At 37.6% G+C, this 22,904-nt stretch overlaps 1 protein-coding gene across 6 annotated transcripts in view; it reads right to left on the bottom strand.

Moving 5' to 3' along the window:
* The window catches only part of ebf1a (EBF transcription factor 1a), a 158,437-nt gene that overhangs the window by 49,056 nt on the left and 86,477 nt on the right, over positions 1-22,904 (bottom strand). For 3 of the 6 annotated variants that reach the window (XM_051127866.1, XM_051127869.1, XM_051127871.1), the window contains exons 7-8: positions 5,713-5,794; positions 3,671-3,818 (exon numbers count right to left, since the gene is read on the bottom strand). In XM_051127866.1, coding sequence (XP_050983823.1) covers positions 3,671-3,818; positions 5,713-5,794 — 230 coding nt within the window. The remainder of the gene's footprint in view (positions 1-3,670; positions 3,819-5,712; positions 5,795-22,904) is intronic. The other 3 variants (XM_051127867.1, XM_051127868.1, XM_051127870.1) reach the window with 1 other exon arrangement.

Here is a 22,904-nt window from a genome sequence, read left to right as displayed (position 1 = left end):
AATACCACTATATACAGTGCATACTGTAAGTTTATTGTATAATACTACTTGAAAAAAATCAAGGAAAAAGTCTGCCTTTTAAAGTCAGACATTTTCATCCGTCTTCACTAATTTAAGCATTTTTTTACTCATAAAACTCATTAAAATGGTTATATTTCTATTATTCAGCAACAGCAGAAAGCTTGTTTTACAAGTGTGTAATAATTTTTGGATGAGTTGGGTGAATTTTTATACTCATGTTAAATATAGAAACGCTGCAGTAAGTAATAATATTCAAAGGCACAACACTGTATAGTGATGCATCTGTAGAAGGCCGTCATGGTCTTCCAGGATTCATGTATTGTATTTATTCATGTGTGTCCTTATGCTGTTAAATGTTTTCCTGAGGTACATTGCATATTAAGTAGGGAATTACATATTTTAGATTAAGAAACATGATTTTAAAGCATTTCAATAACCCCAAATACACAAACCAAATCTCCTTAGACTAACCAAAATGTCACTTATATTCTGTGTACCAGCCATGTTGTAATTTTCAGAAGTGAAGTAATCCACTTTGTGCAGCCGTGAGGACTTCCCCAGCTCGTCTGTGCTCTTTTTTTTCATAGGAGCTGTGTTGTGGGTGACTGCTGGGCATAATGCAATTTGGCGGCGTGATAAACCAGGAGAGATGAAGAGGAACGGTGGAGCAATCTGTGATGGTAATCTTGGCCTAAGACGACTCTTTTGCAGGGTGCTGAAATTGTGCATGGATTAAGCAGATGGTGGAATGTGAATCCATCTGATAGGATTAAACTTTGGTGCCTCCTCTGCCGCCATCTGTTCCCTTGCGCTGTATGCACGCGTACGCGCATTCGCTCTTACACACATCTGAGATATGAGCACAATAGCTTTCTCTTCTACAAACTAACATTCTCCAGCCCTGCAGACACCTCTTTCCACCACACTGCGTTTGTGACATGACCTCACGTATTGGTGCCCTCGCTTTACCCTCGTCTCCGCAGCCCAGAGCAATCAACACACATGCACGCCATATCTGACAGAACAGGCTCATTAGCTAGAGGGGAGTGGAAATGGTTTGAAGCTGACATAATAATGGACAAGAGTGGCTGAGCAGGGGTGAGAGAAGGGAAGCACGCTGTTGGTTATGAGAAGGCCATATTTTGTGCTGATTTTTGAGAAAAAACCTACAAATTTCTGTGGAATGGATTTAAATATGATAAAATGTGTTGGATGGGGAGGGAAAAGCATTTTTATATGTGACCCTGGACCACAAAGTAGCATGGGTGTATTTGTAGCAATAGCCAAAAATACATTGTATGGATCAAGATTATCCAATTTTCTTTTATGCCAAAAATCATTAAGTAAAGATCATGTTCCATGAAGATATTTTGTAAATTTCCTATTGTAAATATATTAAAACTTAATTTTAGATTTGTAATATGCATTGCTAAAAACTTAATTTAGACAACCTTAAAGCCGATTTTCTCAATATTTAGATTTTTTTGCACCCTCAGATTCCAGATTTTCAAATAGTTGTATCTCAGCCAAATATTGTCCTATCCTAAATCATACATCAGGTGATGTATAAATCTCAATTTTGAAAAATTTACCCTTATGACTGGCTTTGTAGTCCAGAGTCACATATTAGCTAAAATTCGTAGGAATAGTTTTTTTTTACTGATTCTTAGGATTAGACTTTGTTTCTTCAACAGAAATTTAGCATTACATTATTTGCTCACCAAAGGATCCACTGCGAATGGGTGCCGTCAGAATGAGAATCCAAATAGCTAATAAAAACATGACTTCAGTACACTGTTTAACATCTTATGAAGTGAAAACTATGTGTTTGCAAGAAACAAATTAATCATTAAAGTGTTTTAACTTTCAAAACATTTTTTTTCTAGCCAAAATGCAAGTCTATAATCCATAATAACACCTTCTCTAATGAAAAAGTTCACCCCCTGTTGTTCATCCACATATGTTTTGACCGACATATTTGTTTAAAGCTGTTTTGGACTGTTTTCTTTTGTAAACTACGCTTAATCTGTGCATATTTTTCTTCTGCTCCAGACTAGACAACTTTTTCCACTGCAGAAGGCAATATTGTGGATCAAGGACTTGTATTTTGGCTGGAAGCAATGGTTTGAAGTTAAAAACATCTTGATGGATTTGTTTATTCCAAAACAATTTCATTATTAAATGGACTAGAGCATTGTTTACTTTGTGATGTTTTATCAGCTGAACTCTAATTTTGACGGCACCCATTAACTGCAGTGCATCCATTGGTGAACAAGTGATGCAATGCTGAATTCAATGATGAAACAAACTCATGTACATCTTGGATGGCCTGAGGATGAGCAAATTTTCAACTATTCATTTAACAAGATCATACATGTGTAGAACACTGTGAATGACAGGTGTTTCAATTTCAAGTGGAATTTAGTCATTACGAGAACTCTCTGTTGAATTTTGCAGCTCTGACATTGTTCCTGCATTGCCCTCCAAGAAAAATACATCTATATGCGCACATCAGGATTTTATATTAGACATAATAAGGAATTACAATATAAGCCTGTCCGTCTCAGCAATTATCCTATACTTTCTTTTAGAAAAAAGAGACAGAAAGAAAAAAAAATAAATCTCCACAATTTTTCAAATATGTCCAGGCTTTAGAAAACTGATTTTTTAATCTTCTCAGTGCAGTGGAAAGTGTGCTTAAACACTGAAGACATCCCCAGGAGAATAGAGAGGACTTAATCATCATCAGCATCATCATCATTCAAATCCTCAGTTTCTCATCATAAATAGAGGTTAACAGTCCAACTGAAAAATATGTTCTTGTCTAGAATCATCCCGAACATAAATGAGAAAATGATTGGATTTGATTGCAGCTGAGGATCAAATCAGTGCTCAAATCATGTCCACATGTTATTAGACAGATTTAGGAGGGCCGCACTATAACCTGCATCACTAGAAGATGACAACAGATAAGGCCACACGTCATTTAGAAAATAAGTGCTCGGTGCTTAATCCTAAAGAGAACAGGCCACTTGGGGAATGCTGCGTTCACTGCTCTTTTCTTAGCCCTGGTGGATTGCTGGACTGCTACTGTTGGTATTCTTAAACCACTTGTAATATCTGGCATCAGCGTGACTTGTTAGTGGCATTAATACATGTCAGTTGCACTGTGAGTTGATTAAAAGGTCATAGTTGTCTCTCAGCCAATGGAGAGTCCAGAGTGTTTGTCTGTGCTCTACTGCATCCCCGGATCATTTAAAAATAAAGCGTGCAAACTAGTTGACAGTAGCTTGGAAGGGTGGTGTGATATACTGTACTGTAATGGTTAAAAACTTGGCTGGACAATAGGTTTCAGGTTCAGATCCATGAATTAAAAAGCTGTGTTTGTAAGTGTATAAGTTGAGGGAAGAGCAACCATGATGGGCAACCATCTGTGCTCATGTAGCAAAACCATGAAACTACATTGAGTGTGACAAAGTGGCTTAGTTTTGCTGAATGGTGCTAAGGATGTTGCTGTTACTAGTTAGCTGTGTGCAAATAAAAGAGTTGGTTGTAAAGGAGATTTTATATTGGGTTGCACTGCTCTTTTATTCCTGCAGTCTGTTTTTTATTTCTTAACAAACCGCATGTAAACAGATATGGTACGTACACTCACCGTGTTCCAGGTACGACGGAGTGCCTTCAGACGGGTCCAGCCTGCGAGCCCTGCGTCCATGTTTAGAGTTATTGTGTACAAACATGTTATCAGACACAGCCAGGACGTGTCCGTCCACGCTGACCGTTGTAGACACCACCACCTGCAAGAGACGAATGATGACTGTACTTCACTTGACCCGCGAAGACACACTCTGTACTTGTATACAAATTAATACGTAGCTCAAACAAACAGCTGAAGTGTCAGAGCAGCACATACGCACGGTATGCGTGTAAGTAACTGCTGACTGATAAATTGACGAACAGGCACATTTCACCAGAGAGCCTGGAACAATGACAGCAGCTAACAGCTCTCACAGAGCTGAAGACGTAGACTAGAGGTGTCCCACAGCAACTGAGGAGCCTCTTGATTTAAATGGCTCTCAGGCTTTGAGAGGTCTCTCAATCTCAAGAGAGGAAGAGGCTTGATGAGACTTGGCAAACACCGCTTACATTATCCCTGTTCTGGGCAGGCACTTCATTCGCTCAAAGCTTTCTTTTTCTCCCTTTTCCCTACATTCGTATCTCTTTATATGTTCTCTAGTACTCATACTTTATCTGGTAAGAAACCATTCACTGCGTCTTCATGCACAATTTACTACTACCTTTTAGTGAAATACATTGGGTTGTTATTCAATTGAAAATCTTAACAGATTTATATGTGACCCTTAAGTAGCATGAGTATATTTGTAGCAATAGCCAAAATACACTGTATGGGTCAAAATTATCGATTTTTTTTTAATGCCGAAAATCATTATGATATCAAGTAAAGATCATGTTCACGAAGATATTTTGTAAATTTCCTACCGTAAATATGTTAACTTAATTTTTGATTAGTAATATGCATTGCTAAGAACTGCATTTGGACAATTTTAAAGGCGATTTTCTCAATATTCCAATTTTTTGCACCCTCAGATACCAGATTTTTATGCAAAAGTTTGGGAACCCCTCGTAGAATCTGTGAAAGTGTGTTATTTTTTATTTAATACTGTCCTGAGTAGGATATTTTACATAAAAGATGTTTACATATAGTCCACAAGACAAAAAAATAGCTGTTTGGGAAAGTTTGGGAAACCTTGGTTCTTAATACTGTGTGTGGTGACCTGGATTATCTATGACTGTTTTTTTTTTTTTTTTCCCTTGTTTGTTCTGAACAGTTCAACTGAGCACTGTTCTTCAGAAAAATCCTCCAGGTCCTGCAGATTCTTCAGTTTTCCAGCATCTTTTGCATATTCCAGCAGTGACTGTATGATTTTGAGATCCATCTTTTCACACCAAGGACAACTGAGAGACTCAAACACAACTATTAAAAAAGGTTCAAACATTCACTGATGCTCCAGAAGGAAACACAATGCATTAAGAGCTGGGGGGTGAAAACTTTTAGAATTTAAAGATCAAGGTAAATTGTGCTTAATTTGTCTTCTGAGAAACATGCAAGTATCTTTTGTTGCTTCTGAAGGGCCGTACTAAATGGAAAAATGTATATTTTAACAAAACAAGACAAATTTGGGCTTCTTCATTGTGTTCAAAAGTTTTCACCCCCTGGCTCTAAATCCATCGTGTTTCCTTCTGGGGCATCAGTGAATGTTTGTGTTTGAGTCCCACAGGTGTCCTCAGTGTAAAAAGATGGATCTCAAAATCATACAGCAACCATCAGCAAATTCAGCTATTTTTTTGTCTTGTGGATTATATGTAAACATCTTTTATGTAATATATCTTACTCAGGACCATACTAAATAAAAAATAACATGCATTTTGTATGATTCCTCTTATTTCATTAAAATTATTCACATTTTCACAGATTCTGCAAGGGGTTCCTAAACTTTTGCATAAAACTGTAACAATGATTTTAATGTTATTAATTGGACATTTTATAGTGTTTTATGCAATTTTATGCAACAAGCAATGCAAGTGCAGCTTATCCACTAACATATATGGTTAAAATTGCAATTTTGCCACTTTACTTCAGAAGTGTTAGCTGTCCAAATGTGGTCTTACCTGAAATCGTCGCATGTCTCGTGGGTTCCCTGCATTCTTTAGGCAGTTCTGGTTGCATTTGAGGAAGAATTTCAGGAAAAACCTGGAAAAACACAGAATAAGAGGATTTATGAGGTAAGACTGTAAGAGTGAGGTAAGGAATTCAGTGTTGTGTGGTATTGACATTGGCACTGACTGCATTAGATCTTATATTTGTTACTCCATCCACCTACTCTGTGCATTCATAAGATCACAGCTACATGTACATTCACACACACACACACGAGAACCACACTAGTCTTAGACATGAAGTACAGACCATCTGTCGAGAACCTACAAACTGTCTGTCAGCTGAGCGAAGGAGAAGAAAGCATGAGAAAGATCAAGAGACGTTGTAGTGTTTCATCAAGTTCACTCAAAGAGCACCTAGACTCACAAAAGTCACAAATCCATTGAGATTTCCTCATAAAGCAACCATAGCAGATGAGGATCCTTATCAACTATTATTCAGTTTAAAACGAGCAGCTAGACGCACATGTACTCAGCTTTTCAGGGGAACATCCAATATTGTGAATATTACTGTGCCATTTATCAGTCAAATTAATAATGTGTGTCAAATCATTTGTAAGTGTTTATTATTTACATGTTTTAATAACGGTGTTTTTAATGCTGAATCCATTGGGCTTGTCAGATCTTGTATGGCTGTGATTCAGTGTGTTTCTCCTCCTTCTCTGTGGTCTGAAATCTACAATATTAATTAGCACAGCGGGGTTTCTCTCTTTTTTCTTCATTCGTGGTTTTCCAGTTCATTGCACTGGTATAGTTGAGAACCCAACTCTGTCTGCAGCATCTATTCACTATTATGTCTCCTGTCTATCAGTACTCACACAAATGCATTGACACTCAATAGCCTGGTGATCATTTGGGTTTGGGTTGTCATTGCTAAAGTCTTAACTTAAATCCAGTCATCTTACACTCAGCAACACATGCTTTTACCGAGTTGTTGAAAGCGGGATATACTATACACTTATAATATTTTCATATACCCTACTGTTCAAATTAATGATAAGCTCTGTCATGAAATTCTAGATGGCACAGGCTGATTGCTCGTAAATGCAAACTAATGATATTCACAGTGTTAAACTACTTGGTTGGTTCATGTTGCATTTGCAGCCAATGAGCTTGCTGCTTTACATTTAAATGGCTGGTTAGCATTCACTACAGCAATTTGCAGCGTGCTTTCAGAGTTACACCGAACCCTCCACCTCCCCAGCTCCACCTGTATAGATCTGCCGGGGGTTATTATATACATGCTACTTGTGTAGCAGCAGTATATCTTAAAGGGGTCATCGGATGCAAAACCCACTTTTACATGTGTTTTGAACATAAATGTGTGTACACAATGACCTTATTAGATACAAATCCACCCAGTGGTATTTTTTGTAATCTTTATAAGAAATATCCCCTTTTTCAAATCAAGCCATTCTCAGCTTCTTGTCGGTGTGACATCACACCGTCAAAGGCCGCTCCCACCATAGTTGATTGACAAGGCTGTCTTACCCTAGACCTGCACTGATTGAGCTGTGAACAGTCCGACTCTGACCACCATTGTTTCAACTCCGGTGCAGGGGAAAACAAGAATGTCTCCGACTGAGCAACTGAAGTGTCATTTAATCCCGACATCTGAGCCGCTGAGACGCATAGGATTAACATTACTTTTGTTTTTGAAGGAAATGTGCCGATTCCCGATCTACATAAATGCATCTATGTTCGCGCGAATCATTCATGATGCAGCTTCACCTACAGCAGAAGCGAGTATAAGGGTTTTTTATGCATCTTTGTAAATCACCTTTCTTAATAATGTGCTAGTTAGCAAGTTTCATGGCTAAACGCGGCTAAAGTAAACAGACCGGTTCGTCGGGGTGAGCAGAGCTCATTAGCATTTAATAGGGCTGTCTTTAAAGGCTTGAAGTGATTCACAAACAAAAATATTGCATTTTTTAACTGATAAAGTTTAATTCTTTCAGGGGTAGAGATAGAGTTTGGGTTAAGGCTGTAGCAACAGAAGTCAATGGAAAGCCCCCACGTGATAGGAAAACAAATGTGTGTGTGTGTGCAGCTGGCTTGTTAGTGCTGAAGGAATGTAAGATGCATAGTGTGTGTGTGCTGGCTGTGATTCCTCTAGGATAAGCGGTCCAGGTCTTATCCTTTGCTCTTTAATCTACCGTTTGAGTCGCCCTTCTATCATCTACACCATTTCACATCCATGTGCGTCAATCCATTCATCCCTCTCTCATGCCTTTGTGCCTCGTAGCATGTCAGATGGAAAATGCACGCTGTATGTGCGTATATATGTGTATGGTATACAGTATACAGTATATGCACATATAAGGGTTTGCATTTGCAAATACATGGAATGGAAATCAAATAAGAAATCATGCATAACACTGTGCATACAGATCACATCCTGCATTTGCAGCTCAGCGTGTATGTGTGTGTGCATTGATAAAAACATGTTTGTGTGTGTTATCCACTGTGTTGTTTGGGTAAACAGATTAGCGCAACAGGCCTCGTCTATAATATCATTTAAGAGCTCTAAGCTGCAGCTTTCTTCCCCTCCTGCCACTGACCCTGTCTGAGCGCTCCTGACCTGTCCCTTATTCTTCCACGCTCTCGCTTTCCTTCTCTTACTCTCGTTCCCGCTTTGTGTGGAGATAAGTCTGGGCTTAACCCCATCGCTGACATCACGCTCTCATAGTCCTCCTAAATCCCCTGCAAAACCCTGGGTGCCCTCACTTTAGGAAGACATCCTTTGTCTTTCTTTCCCTCCGCTCTATGGATTTGTCCTTCTGGTCTCCTAACCGCACGCCACGTTCACATAAACACTCACTCATAGTTTTTAGAGCCCTCATCCACATGTGTAATGTGGATATAGTTTGACTTTGTTGACCCTGTAGCTCCATTAGCAATAGCGAGAGTACTCCGATGCCTGCCGAACAGGGAGGGGACGTGTAATCACACGTGTAATGTTTAATAAAGTGCGCACTGTCCCCTCCGTAGGGCACTTCGGACAGGGACCTTATGCTTTTAGAAGAGATTGGACGGTACGTTGCAAATGGCACGGCTAAGAGCACTTCAATTAGAGAGGGCTATTACCACAGTCAGCGTGAGGAAGAGGGCAACGCTCCAAGAGTCTGATGGGTAGGATGAGTTTAAGTCAGAGCACAGAGCCTGACCTGTCATGCATACTGCTCTGCTTAATAACTCTTACATTGTACTTTTAGGCACATCAAACCGGCTGCTAATGAAACTGTAACTGAGATGGAAAGGGTAAAGATGAGAGAGCATCTGCGCTCTGATTCACAAGGTTCCTATGCAGTGTTCATTGTTCCCTACACACTAAGCGGGATATAACTGTTGAAGCTCACTTCACTTGAGAAAATGCACTATTTGGGAATGCTGCAATGTCAACTGTTTTCTATCTGTAATATATGTTAAAATATATTTTATTTCTGTGATTTCAAAGAATTTTCAGCATCATTACTCTAGTCTTAAGTGTCACATGATCCTTCAGAAATCATTTGAAAACACTACCAGTCAAAAGTTTTTGAACAGTAAGATTTTTAATGTTTTTTAAAGCCTGCATTTTGACCCAAAGTACAGCAAAAAATGTACATTTTTGAAATATTTTACTATTTAAAATAACTATTTTCTATTTGAATATATTTTTAAATGTAATTTAGAAATGTAATATAGAAAGATCCAAAGATCAGCATTTATCTAAAATAAAAAAGAAATTGTAAAAAATAAATAAATTATAGAAAGCAATACTTTTATTTAGCACAGATAAAGACATTTATAATATTACAAAGATTTCCATTTCAGATAAATACTGCTCTTCTGAACTTTCTTTTAATCAAAGAAACATGAAAAAAATCTACCCAACTGTTTTCAACATAATAATAATAAATAATAATAATAATATTTTTTGAGGAGCAAATCAGAATTTTAGAATGATTTCTGAAGGATCATGTGACCGGAGTAAGGAATAATTTACATTTTAAAATATATATTCAAATGGAAAACAGTTATATTAAAAAGTAAAATTATTTCAAAATTTTTTCAAAAGTTTTTTTGCTGTACTTTGGATCAAATAAATGCAGGCTTGGTGAGCAGAAGAGAAAAATTAGAAATCTTCCTATTCAAAAACTTGAATTGGTAGTGTATGCTGATTTGGTGCTCAAGAAACTTTTCTTATAATTATCAATGTTGAAAACAGTTGTGCTGATTATTTAATATTTATATTTAGATTTTAATTAGTATATTTTTTTATTTAAATTAATATATATTTTATAATCAAAAAGCCAAACATTTACAATAAATGATGGCGGTGATATTTAACATAAAAATAACTTGTGTGATTTTAAATAAGTATGTCTTTAAAATGAGTATTTCTTAAACCATGGCCATGATGATGACATTGCAACGGTCACATCTTGTGTGCTTTACACTTCCTGTGATGTGATGTATTGATTTTGTCCTTTCGGACTGAACATAGATTTTAAATTTCCCTATAAAGTTTACTTTGCAGTACACTACTGAGCGATCGGAGTTTAACCAGTAATCAAGCTGTGAAGAGAGGTAAGAGTGAATGTCAGGGCGAAAAAGAAGGACAGCAATGAATTAAAGCAGCAGTGGAGGGGTGATGGGGTTGGTGTAGGCAGGGTTAATGTAATCCTCAACAAATTGACCTTTGACCTTAGTGTGTCTAAGGGTCACATCTGTCCGCTCAGCTCTGGCCTGTTAATTAACTCTGCTGCAGGCTCGCCTGATTTGGACACCCAGCCGTTAAGCCGTTTGCGTTTTTCTCCCAAAATCATGGCAAAAAAATGAAGCCCGTTTCACTAGACGCCAAATTAAACACTTACAAAACATCCACACAGAAAAGTGCTCATTACAATCAGCCACCCACTCGAAGTGTGACGATGACAGAAAAATGCACTTTAATAAACGAAAGAGCGTTTGGGAAAGTCTCTGCAGCCCCTCGCCGAGTTCGAATCGCTTCTAAAAGCACATCAAATGAAATCAAATTGCCCCCCCAGTGCTAGCAGTGATACTTGTAGCCTAAGTCACTAGTGCTATTGATTTAAATGCATTTGACTGTAGCTGTGAGGGTGGTTTCAGATGAATGATAGCGGCGTACAGAGAGAGCGGCTGATCTGGAGTCAGCACTAACTGCGGCAGCATGGCATTAGAGCATGTGGCATGTGCGAGTATGGTATTACCCACACTCTCAGTAAATGAGACCAAGTCAACGGCACCAGCCATCAATTATTCAGAGGCTGAGATGGCAATTATGGCACTGAGCACAACCAACATGAATATTTTATGAAGGCTAACGCAGACCATAAGAGTACGAGAGGGGGAGAGCGAGAGAAAGAGAATATAAATGTGTCCATTTCTGGGAGACACAGCCGATGCCAGTTCTTGCCATGGAGCGACACTCAAAGTGCCATTCGCTATGGCATGATATCTTTCTTCATCCGCTTTCTCCTCACCTTACACCATCTTATCTTCATTCCTGTCTCCCAGAATGCCTCGGTGAGACGGCGGCATGGGCTGTCTTAATGGGAGCAGGGGCAGATGTCCTCTCAAGGCAGCTCTCCATTACCTCTACTGTGTGGGCATGATAGGAATGTTGCAGTTGTTTAAAATACAGAGTTTGAGTTGTGGCTAATTGAGTAAGGCGACACCATGTTGACGAGTGATAGGCTAATCTTCTGAGCGGCAGTGTTAAAGCCGGACGGCCCTGTAACTCGCTGTTTGTCATTCGTTCTCTCTCTCTCTCAGCCCCCCCTTTAGAAAAACATATTGCTCACGCTTTGAAAATATGCACGTGCATCGGTTAGCCTCTCTCCTGAACGCTCTCTAATTCGCTCATAATTCCTTCAAGACCAGATACTGCAAATAAAATAATAATAACGCGACTAGAACAATCCGACAGCTACAACAAGTCTAACCTTCCCCTCTTTTACGCCTTCAGGCAAGCCGAGACCAGTAGGCATGTTGTGCTGACAGCTCTAAAATTGCTTACAATACACATCTCCAAAAGATCTGTCCCAGGCAAGAAGAAATATCACCGGCTTGCTTAGCTGGTCTTTCAGATGTCTTATTTTTCCCTCCTCCCTCCATTTATTATGGCTGGATTTCTGCACTGGCCTGCGAGTTTGGTGCCAAATGCAACCGAAGAACTATTTCAGAAAGAAAGAGAGAGAAAGAAGAAACGGCAAGCGAGCAAAGACAATTCTCTTATCATAACATGAGAGCAGAAGAATTCACACTCTGTCTTCCATTGTCTACAAATATTTCCTCAGAGTGAAAGCATTATTTATTTTTAGTCCTATTTAGCTGAGCTTGTTTGACTGTTTTGGTGCACAAAATGTATTTATTTAGTAAAAATCTCTAATCTGTCATGTACTATATATTAAAGGTGTACTAGTACGACATTAGTCTTAGTACATATATATATATATATATATATATATATATATATATACATATATATATATATGAAGAGTTCAGATGTATTTCTTTGTATAGGCCACTTTGTATAGGTTTCTATGTAAGTATTGGTACTTCTGATATACATATATATATATATATATATATTCAGTTTAGCTTTCAGTTTAACAAGTTAACAAGTTAAAGTAATTAGTTATGAAAAAATAACATGATTAAAATACTTTAACGGAGTTAACACGCTGACCCCACCCCCAGATCTCACATAGTCAAATATGATGCAGGGCAACAACTCTACAAATGCAGCTTTGCCCTAAAATTCAAAATATTGGTGCAAAAAATGCCCCTGTATGTGTCTTGTCTCATATTTATATATATATATCAAATATGACACAATATCACACTGGCAGCAAGGGCAATATGACACGACTGCTGATTTTGTCCTGATCTATCACAAGCTTAAATTTGATTCTATACAACGGTTCAGTAAATAAGAAATTGATATTGTGTTATATTTTAAACAAAATATTATGTTTTTGCTCACTTTTGCAGAGAATATTATCTTTGAAGCCACAGCAGAATTGTTGCGCGTCTCCGAGCAACACAGCGGCGTTTAGTTTCTGAATGAATCCGCGTTTTGAATGAATCATGTGAATCAATGATTCAAAGGCCCATTCATAAAGAGAATGAATCAGCTGTTTTAACGAATTGAATGAATGACTCATAATGACATTTTCCGCCACCTGCTGGCAGATTTATTTTCTTATTTAGAGTATCATTTCATTAATAAAATTCTAAAAATAAAAACATTAAAGGGATAGCTCACCCCAAAAAATGTATTTCTGTCATCGTTTACTCACCCTCATGTTATTTCAAACCTTTCTTTTGTGCAACATAAAATAAGTGATTTTGAAGACTGTTGGTAACAGCTGTTTTGGTTATCAACGACTTTCATTGTATGAACAAAAATACTGAGATGTGTCTCAAATTATCTTCCTTTATTTTCCATAGTTTACGTTAGGCCATTGCAGCCTAAATTTTATGCTGAATCAAACAAAATATTTCTGTCTAAAGCTACAATTTGCAATGTCTACTTGCTACTTTCTCATTTAACACAACAATAGCTTTAAATAATCTTTAGTGGGTATTTTCACAGCCAAATTGAGTTTGTGATTAATAAGATTAATTAATCGAAAACGACTGACAGCCCTATACTTATACATACATATATACTGATCACAAAGACTTCAATGTTTCTTGAGCAGCAAATCAGCATATTAGAATGATTTTTGAAGGATCATGTGACACTGAAGACTGGAGTAATGATGCTGATTATATTATATAATCTATTCAAATAGAAAACAATTATTTAGATTGTAATATTTTACTAGTGGAATAAACGAGTCAAGGCTGACTGAATAGTACATTTCTGCAATGGCATCATGTGGCATTGCATTTGCATTATGCTGCATCCATGCCACTAGTTGTCAGTATAACTCCAAGACGACCATTAGCCAGCTAAACAATAAAAAAGTAGTATCATAGTATATTGTATGCTCACTCCAAAGAGGGTATAATTAATAAGGCCTGTTCCTCTCAGCTCTTGAGCAATAACCGCTTTGAATTGCTGCATTTCCTCTCTCAGACAATCCACTGGCATCTTATGTCATTATCTCCTGGGCTGTGTCGATTTAAGAGCAATGCATGCAAGACACACTCTCTGCGAAATAACAACAAAGAGTTGAGTGAGACAGAACGAGTGAGCGAGAGACAATCAACGTGAAAGAGGAGAGAGAGGAGAGAAATTTCACATCAGACAGCGGGACCAGACCCAGGAGACGAGTGCAGTGCAGACGGGAGAATTATTTTACATAATAAATGCTTCAAATTCAAGCCTGTAATTGATAGCTGAAGCCAGGCAACGATGTGCAGCCACCACACATGGGTTTTGGGGAGCTGTCAATCAAACGCTGCCACTGGAGGAGGGATAATGATTGTCATATGACAACTGCCTGATTTAATGTAATCATTGCAGCTAAAGCTACTGTTTACAAGTGCCAGTGGAGGTGTGTGAGCGAGCAAGACCAGCGGTAGTACAGCAGTCGATGGTGTAATAAGTCAAACTTGAGTTCGCTAAGGGGGAGTACTCTCAGTTTGCAGCTGCTTTGTCCATTTTCCGCTAAGATTTACACATCAGACCTTTCCGTCTCAGGCTTAACGCCTGTAATTGACTAATTCAGCACAAATGACCTCAGTTTTAGCTAATCATACAGAAAGCTATGGACTAACAGATATATTTTCTGTAAACAGCCTCTGTACTGTGGCTGTGTACACAAGCCACAAATTAATTGCCCCGCTCAGAGGGAAATACAAGATCCCACACAAGCAATGTGAACTACACAAATAGGTGGAAAGTAAAAAAAAGTGTATTAAACTGATTCCGTTGTGCATAATGTACTTATCTTAAACTAAATGTACAAGAAAAGAGAGAAAGGGAGAGTGGAAGAGAGATACAGAGAGAGAGAGAGACCACCCTCCTGTATATTTCAGAGGCTGTAGGCAAACACCTCAATAATTCATGATGGAGAGATTGATTTTTTTTCCTTTGGCGAGAGGCAGCAGATGTGGCAGGGATGAAGGAAGGGAGGGATGGATGGAGGGAGGGAGGAAGGGAGGAAGGGTGGGAATGGAGGGGTGGTGGAGGGACAGCGCAGGCCTGAGGGTTAGCAGCCAGTGGGATCATTAGACCGCCTGCTTTTTGTGTGAAGACTGGGGCTTTACAGCACACTGTTACTCACTGCCACAGGGCTCAAACAAACCAGCCTGAGTAATACTCAGCTACTCACACATCCCTAAATTCCCTAATCACACAGGAATATAAGGATGCAGCCAGATTAAAATATAAAGAAACATTTCTTTATTTATTTTATTGTATATTTATTTTGTCATTTTTATTGCCTATAAATGTGATGACAGCAGCAATATATATGTCATCACATTTATAGGCAAAAAAAAAAAAAAAAAAAGAATATAAAATATGTGATATTTATTTATTACTTTTTTGAAGACATGGCTTGTTTTGTTAATTAGACCAACAAAAATTGATTAAATGTACAAATTGAATGTTGGTTCATTTCGTTAACATTAGTTATTTTATTAAGTATCATAAACGAACAATTTTTCATGACATTTATTAATCTAGGGTAATATATATATATATAGATAGATAGATAGATAGATAGATATATAGATGTACAAAGCCTATACTTTTCTCTTAAATTAGATAAATAGCCCAGAATACTCCTGTTAATACTACATAAAATCAGAATATATATGGCCATTTGTGTTGTAGCTATATAGTCAAACCAAAATTTATTCAGACACCTTCAACATTTCTCACATTATCACAGTTTATTCGCTATAGTTTAGAAAATAGTAATGAAATTTAGCCCACTGTTTGCTATCCTCACTTACATAAGTGAACTATAGTGTCCTGCACCCACTAGTAAAAAAAAAATATCAAAAATTATCTGTTGTCTAAATTTTTTTTTGGTATTTAAAATTTATGCTTCTGCCTCTAGCAATAGCAAATAATTAAGGCTTTGACATAAACTAAACTATGCTCATAAAGTGATTTTTACACCATTTTTAAGTAAGCTGGACAACAGTGATAATGATTTCGCAGAAACATAGGACTAGTCTTTGAAAGCTGGAAATGTTTAGCATAGAACAGAAGAGTTGTTCTAAGGGTCAAGCTACAGCAGGACGCCACTCGTTTACTGTGCTTTGATACAGAAACGATGAGGTTAGAGAAAAGAGCAGAGCAGAGAGAAATGTAAAGGAGGGAGTTGGTTCCCCCTCGCGTGTCTGATGGAATCAACCCTCCGTGGGTGTGACGGGACGGCAGGTGAGGCTTTGAGAGCGAGCGACATCCTTTTGTCATCGCCTGCTCTCACAAATAATTCATGGCATCAGAGGGAAAGGGAGCGAGGGAGGCGTATTGACAGCTACCACTTCTACTTGCCTTCACCTGTCTTATCCAGTCACCCGCAGATGGGACGCAAAGGACAGAGGGACCTTTTCACGGAGACCGAGTGCGATGCCTTTCTCTTCCACTGACCTAATTAGAGCTCACTCGCTCCCTACCTCCGTCTCCTCTTATCCGGCGTGTCCCACTAAAACCTAATCGCTCTTTTAACCCACAACAAAGGGGTCCTTGCTGTATTTTACCAGTTGAAAAATGGCAGCGCTCATAGGAAGCCTCACAAATGTGCAGATGGGGAAAGTCAAAATCTCTGCTCTCAAAATGAAATTAAATGTTAATTAAGCCAATGTATCTTTAATGAATCCAGTTATTCTTTTTGTACACTCTTAAAAATAAAGGTTCTTTATTGGCTTTGGTTCCATGAAGAACCTTCAGCATTCATGGAACCTTTCCACATTCTTAAAACTAAAGGTTCCAAAAGGAGGTTTTCACAAAAGTGATATAGAAGAGCCATTTTGGAACCTTTCAGTGAACAGTTCTTAAAAGAACCATTTTTTCTTGGTGTAAAGAACATCTACAGAAACGTGTTCCACTATGGAGAACCTAGTGTCAAATGAAAAAGTTCTTCATGGAACCAAAGATGCAGATAAAGGAGAAATTCACGTCCAGAACAAAAATTTAAAGATAATTGACTCACCCCCTTGTCATCCAAGATGTTTGTGTCTTTCTTTCTTCAGTCGTAAAGAAATTGTTTTTTGAGGAAAACATTCCAGAATTTTTCTCCATATAGTGCACTTCAACGGTGCCCCCGAGTTTGAACTTCCAAAATGCAGTTTAAATGCAGCTTCAAATGGCTCTAACCAATCCCAGCCGAGGAAGAAGGGTCTTATCTAGCAAAACGATTAGTCATTTTTGAAACAAATTGACAAATTGTTTACTTTTTAACCTCAAAAGCTCTTCTTGTCTAAGTCTGCTTAAAATTTTTCCGGTTCAATGCGGTCAATACAGTTTGGGTATGTCGAAAAACTGAAACCCTGTTTTTTTTTCCCAACTTCAAAATCGTCCTACATCACTGCAGAAGTACCGACCCAGTGTTTACAAAGTGAACATGCGAGGGAGATCAGACTCCCTTTTCAAAAAAAAGGTAAAACAGCGAAGAAGAAAATGAGACGTGTGTTTTTCGACATACCCTAACTGTATTGACCCGGATTACACAGTCCACGCATGCGCATCGCAGAGACAATGTTTCGAGGTTAAAAAGTAAATAAATTGCCAATTTGTTTCGAAAAGTGAAAGATCGTTTCGCTAGACACCTTTCTTCCTCGGCTGGGATCGTTTAGAGCCATTTGAAGCTGCATTTAAACTGCATTTTGGAAGTTCAAACCTGGAGGCACCATTGAAGTCCACTTACAGGAGAAAAATTCCAAAATGTTTTCCTCAAGAAACATAATTTCTTATCGACTAAATAAAGAAAGACATGAACATCTTGGATGACAAGGGGATGAGTAAATTATCTGTAAATTTTTGTTCTGGAAGTGAACTTCTCCTTTAAAAAGTATATAAATTGTAAAAAAAAAATGTTTGAAAATAACCGATCGTTTAGCTAGATAAGACCCTTTTTCCTCAGCTGGGATCATTTAGAGCCCTTTGAAGCTGCGTTTAAATTGAATTTTAAAAGTTCAAACTCAAGGGCACCAGAAGTCCACTATATGGAGAGAAATCCTGAAATGTTCTCAAAAAAAACAATTTCTTACGACTGAAGAAAGAAAGACACGAACATCTTGGATGACATAAATTTTTGTTTTGGAAGTGAGCTTCTCTTTTAAGAGGGAGATTCCACAAACGGTTCTGTATAGTTGAAAAATGATCTTCACTCTAAGAAAAAATGGTTATTTTTGGAACTCTTTGTTGAAAGGTTCTTTTGAGAACCCAATATGGTTCTTCTGTAACCTTATGTAACCATTTCTTAATTGTAGCGTATTCAAAAGACTGAGCAAGAGAAAAAGAGATGCGTAAAAGTGGGATGTGCGACCCTATTAGTGCTCTTGAGCGCTTATATCAGCGTGTGACTGCGAGGTGGAGTGTCTCCGCCGCCTGGTAATCTGCTCCTGATAATTTATTATTTACATTATATTAGACAACGCCGCGCAGGCAGACGGAAGCGCTACAAAACTGCAGCATATTGATTTTAACAGCGAGCTGTCTGCAGCGATTTGTGGCGGCACAGGGGCTTGTCTCCGAGTGCCAGCCTCGCAGGATCACAGGGACAAGATGCCACTGTGCTACATGCTAATGCGCACTTTAAACATTTAACACTAGGAGGTGCTGTAATTGCTCTGAGTGTAACACACACTGCTGTCTCTCCCCTCCTCCTCCGACTCCTACCGACAGCATCTCTTCCTCACTAGTCTCTTTGGGTTGAACCCTGCTCTCTCAATCTCTCCGGAAAAGCAGGGATGAACGTTGCGCTTCTCCATTCTGCCTGAACGCAGTGGCTAATTAGAAGAGGAGGATTATGGGCTGCGAGATAAGAGGAGGAATTTTTCACCGGTCCGAGATAGATAGTGTCCGCGGTAGCGCGCTGGAGGTGCCGTCACCTTTTCATTAGCATCTCTGTTAATTACTGGTTCCGGGCTGTTTGGAGTTAGCATCATTAGCCCGATAGTGCTGGAAATATTAGTACAGCAAATTGGTGTGGTTTTCAATTGGGTTAAACGGGGAAACATTCACCCTTCATATAAAGAGGGTTGAGGTTTATTAAATTAGCCTCCTGCAAATGAGTACAGTTTGCCCTATCATGCCTCCCAGCACAAATTTACCAAAATAATTACACAGCCGTGCTGCGGATGCAGTCATATTTTAATAATCTCACTTTCTCGCTTTCATTAAATTAAGATGGGGTTTATGTGTCACTTTGGTACAATTAAACACACAATCACAACCTGAGAAAAGCGCGAACATCAAAGCAGTAATAACTTTTAAATAATCCCTGTAGCGACCAAAATTATTACACCAGATATAATAAACATCTTGGTAATTGCCAGCAGTACGGCATCCTCAGTGGGACATTTTTTTGATCTGCGGTACGAGCCGCGTCAAGATAAAACTACAGAGCGGAGAGAGGAGGGGCCAGAAGGAGCCCAGAGACAAGAGCTCTAATTATAAGAACATGAAACACTTCCTAAATAGCTACTAAATGAGGAAGCCAAATGAGTCTGGTGATATTACAGTTTAAAATACACTTTAGACAAGTTGGCCTGGTTAAAAGAAACTTTCAAAGACACAAATGCAACCATAATCAGCAGTAACAAAAAAATGCTGGATTGGAAAATAATGGACTTACGGGTTGATTTAATGTTTTTACACATATATTTAAGAAAGCCAAGTATTTTGGATTAGCAGATATGTATGAAATCAGAGTTAAAAATAAATAAGGTAATTGTGTGATGCACAACTGTGAAAGATGAAGTCACTTTGTTAAATACTGTCACAGTTACAAGACATAAAAGTTGCCATTGTGAGAACTAAAGTTGGAGTTATGACATATAAAGTCACATTATGTGGATATAAAATCAGTGTGAGATCTGATCTTTTACAAGTGGAAACAGACTTCCACAGGTAACTGCAAGGACATATACTAACTTTAAAAAAATATGATTTTTTTTTTTTTTAATGAAATTAATATTTTTATTCAGAAAGAATGCATTAAAATCAATATAATGATTTTAATATAATGTTACAAATGATTTCTGTTGCAAATAAATTATGTTCTTTGAACTTTTTATTTGTCAAATAATCACTGTTATTAAGCAGCATAGCAAGAAATGTTTCTTGAACACCAAATCAGCATATTAAAATATTTTGAAGAAACATGTGACACTGATTCAGCTTTGCTGTCACAGGAATAAATTACATTTTACAATATATCAAAAAAGAAAAAACTTTGTAATATATTTAATATAGTAATAATAGTAAAACTTTACAAGAAGGTGTCATTTGTTAACATTAGTTTATGTATCAACTATGAACGAACAATTTATTACTCTATTAATCTTTTTTAATGTTTTTTAATAAAATACATTGTTTATTGTTCAAGTCGTTCACTGTTTGTTCATGTTAGTTTACAGTGCATTAACTAATGTTAAACACAACTTGCGATTTTTATAATACACTAGTAAATGCTAAAATTAACATTAATGATTAATAAATGTAGTTGAAGCACTGTTTATTTTTCGTTCATGTTATCTAATGTTAACTAATGAACATTTTTGTAAGTGTTATCATAATCATTTTACATGTTTGATCAAATAAACGCAGCCTTGTTGAGCATAAGAGACTTCCTTCTAAAACATTAAAAATCATAAGAACCTCAAACTTTTCAATGGTGGTGTAACTGCTCTGATAATCATGTGAGCAAGACAGCTCATGAAATCTCTCCTGTAGGGAGGGATGGAAGTTTCAGGCCGTCTCTAAGTGCCCTTTGTGCCCTTTAGTATTTGACTCTTAGCTGTGACCCGAGTACAAAGGTTCTGGCATCTATTTTACATATTCACCATAGCCGTCTTAACAGAATATATGATAAACTCACCTATAATCATCTAGCAAGTCCACAACATCAATAGGATTAATAGAGCATGTCGTGTGTCACTGGAGGTGCAGTGCACTAAAAACCTTATCTGATCCATATTAATGGCCCTTGAAGAATGGAGTTAACCTGTGGGATCCATCCTTCTCACCTCTCAATTAAAAGCTTCCCTCCATCCTTCCCAAGCACACACACACAAGGCTCAAGTGGTGCTCCATCTCTATTACCCAGAAGGCATTAGCCAGTCTGTTTCTTTATCCAATCAGATGGAGGTTCTATTCTCTTCACTTCCCTGCCCAGTTCCTTTTTTGTTCCCCTCTGACAGTCTGTATAAATAGCTCGGGATGAAGTCATTCCTCAAGCACTGCTGGCAGGCCCTTTCATTATTTACACTATTTACTTCAGGGGGGAAGTCACGGCTTGCCGTCAGATTTATCTGTCTGAGAAATGAGCTCCGCTATGCAGATCATCTCCGGAACAAAAGCGACGCGCCGCCGTGTTGCGCTGCCACACTAATTTGGTTCATGAAGTGTGTAACACAGTCCTCTTTGGCAGGGGGGCTTCATTTGTCTCTGACTTTATTAAACTAATATATAACAATCTTCTCCGCGCTCAAAGCTCCGGCACACGGGCTGCGCTCCCTGAGCCGAGCGCAACACTCAAGGCTGCTTCAGAGTAGAGCTGCTACAGGAAGAAGTTAGGAACTGCTAGTGAACTCTTGCATCAAAACAATGCTGTTTATCTAACAGAGGTCTTGCTTGGTTTGTTTTATCGGGTCTATTTACTCATCAGAATAGTAGTAGTTTAATAGTTTAATAGAAGAACAGTTTAAAGTTTTATAATATTTTTTTAATCCTCTATTTGGTCAGTCTTCAGTGTCACATGATTCAAGAGTGATACATTTTTATGCAGAAATAGAAAGTTCATCAACATTAGTTAACATGAACTAAGTATTAACAATACTTTAGAGCATTTATTAATCTTAGTTAGTTAATTTCAGCATATACTAATGCATTACTAAAATCACAAGTTGTGTTCGTTAACTTTAGTTAATGCACTGTGAACAAACATGAACAATGAACAACTGTATTTTTAATAACATTAACAAAAATTAATAAATAGTGTAATGCATGTATTGTTTATGGTTTATTCATGTTAGTTCATACATCAACTAATGTTAACAAATGACACCTTATTGTAAAGTGTTACCGTTAAAACAATTTATTTCATTTTTTATTTTATTTTATTTTTGTAACAATGTAAATGCTTTTACTTTCACTTTTATTCACTTTAATGTGTCCTTGCAGAATGAAAGTATTAATTTCTTCTAAATAAATGAATTAATGAATAATGCCCCGAACATTTTAACAGTTGTGTAAACAGCTAGTCTATTAATGACATTTTTTAAATTATAAAATTATACAAATTTTAATTCTAAAAGCACAAAAATATAAATTATTATATTAAACAATATCTAATATTCTAGAATATTTAATTCAGTTTATTTGAATTAAGTTTATTTATATAATGCTTTTTTAAAAAATATTTTTCCAATGCTACTTTTCAAAGAATAGCAGAATCCTCCAGCGACCAAACCAAAAGTGACTGTGACAAGCAAAAACTCCTTAAGATCTTCAAGCAGATGAAGAACAAATCTTGAGAGGAACCAAGACTCAGCTGGAGTCTGGCACATGTTTCACAAATTTATGGGTGCATATATACATAAATGCTAATGCAAACTGATGCAATCCATTTTAGCAGAATTGAATTGAATATTCTGAACTATATATAACAAATACATTTATTTTGGAGATACTTTTGTCACTTATGGTGACATTGTCACCCTGGTCCTGATTATTTTCTGAACCCAGTTTAAAATCTTCCAAGGAATATTATCATATCCACATTTTGAGTTCACTAAATCTTCTGAAGCACGAAGAGGAAAAAAGCGTGGGAACTCTACAGCGCATGTGAAAGTGATGTGTGTCAAGAGAAGAACAATAATCAGACGGATGTGTCTATCATCACAAGGTAGCCTCAGATCCTGCTTCCCCCCGCTGTTGGGTTGAACCCTGGGGAGGGTGTTAATTCAAACCACATGTTTGGCTTTCAGCTGCCACTCCA

This window comes from Labeo rohita, chromosome 14 (genome assembly GCF_022985175.1).
Source record: "Labeo rohita strain BAU-BD-2019 chromosome 14, IGBB_LRoh.1.0, whole genome shotgun sequence".
Classification (NCBI taxonomy): domain Eukaryota; kingdom Metazoa; phylum Chordata; class Actinopteri; order Cypriniformes; family Cyprinidae; genus Labeo; species Labeo rohita.
This window is presented reverse-complemented; position numbering and strand designations above follow the sequence as displayed.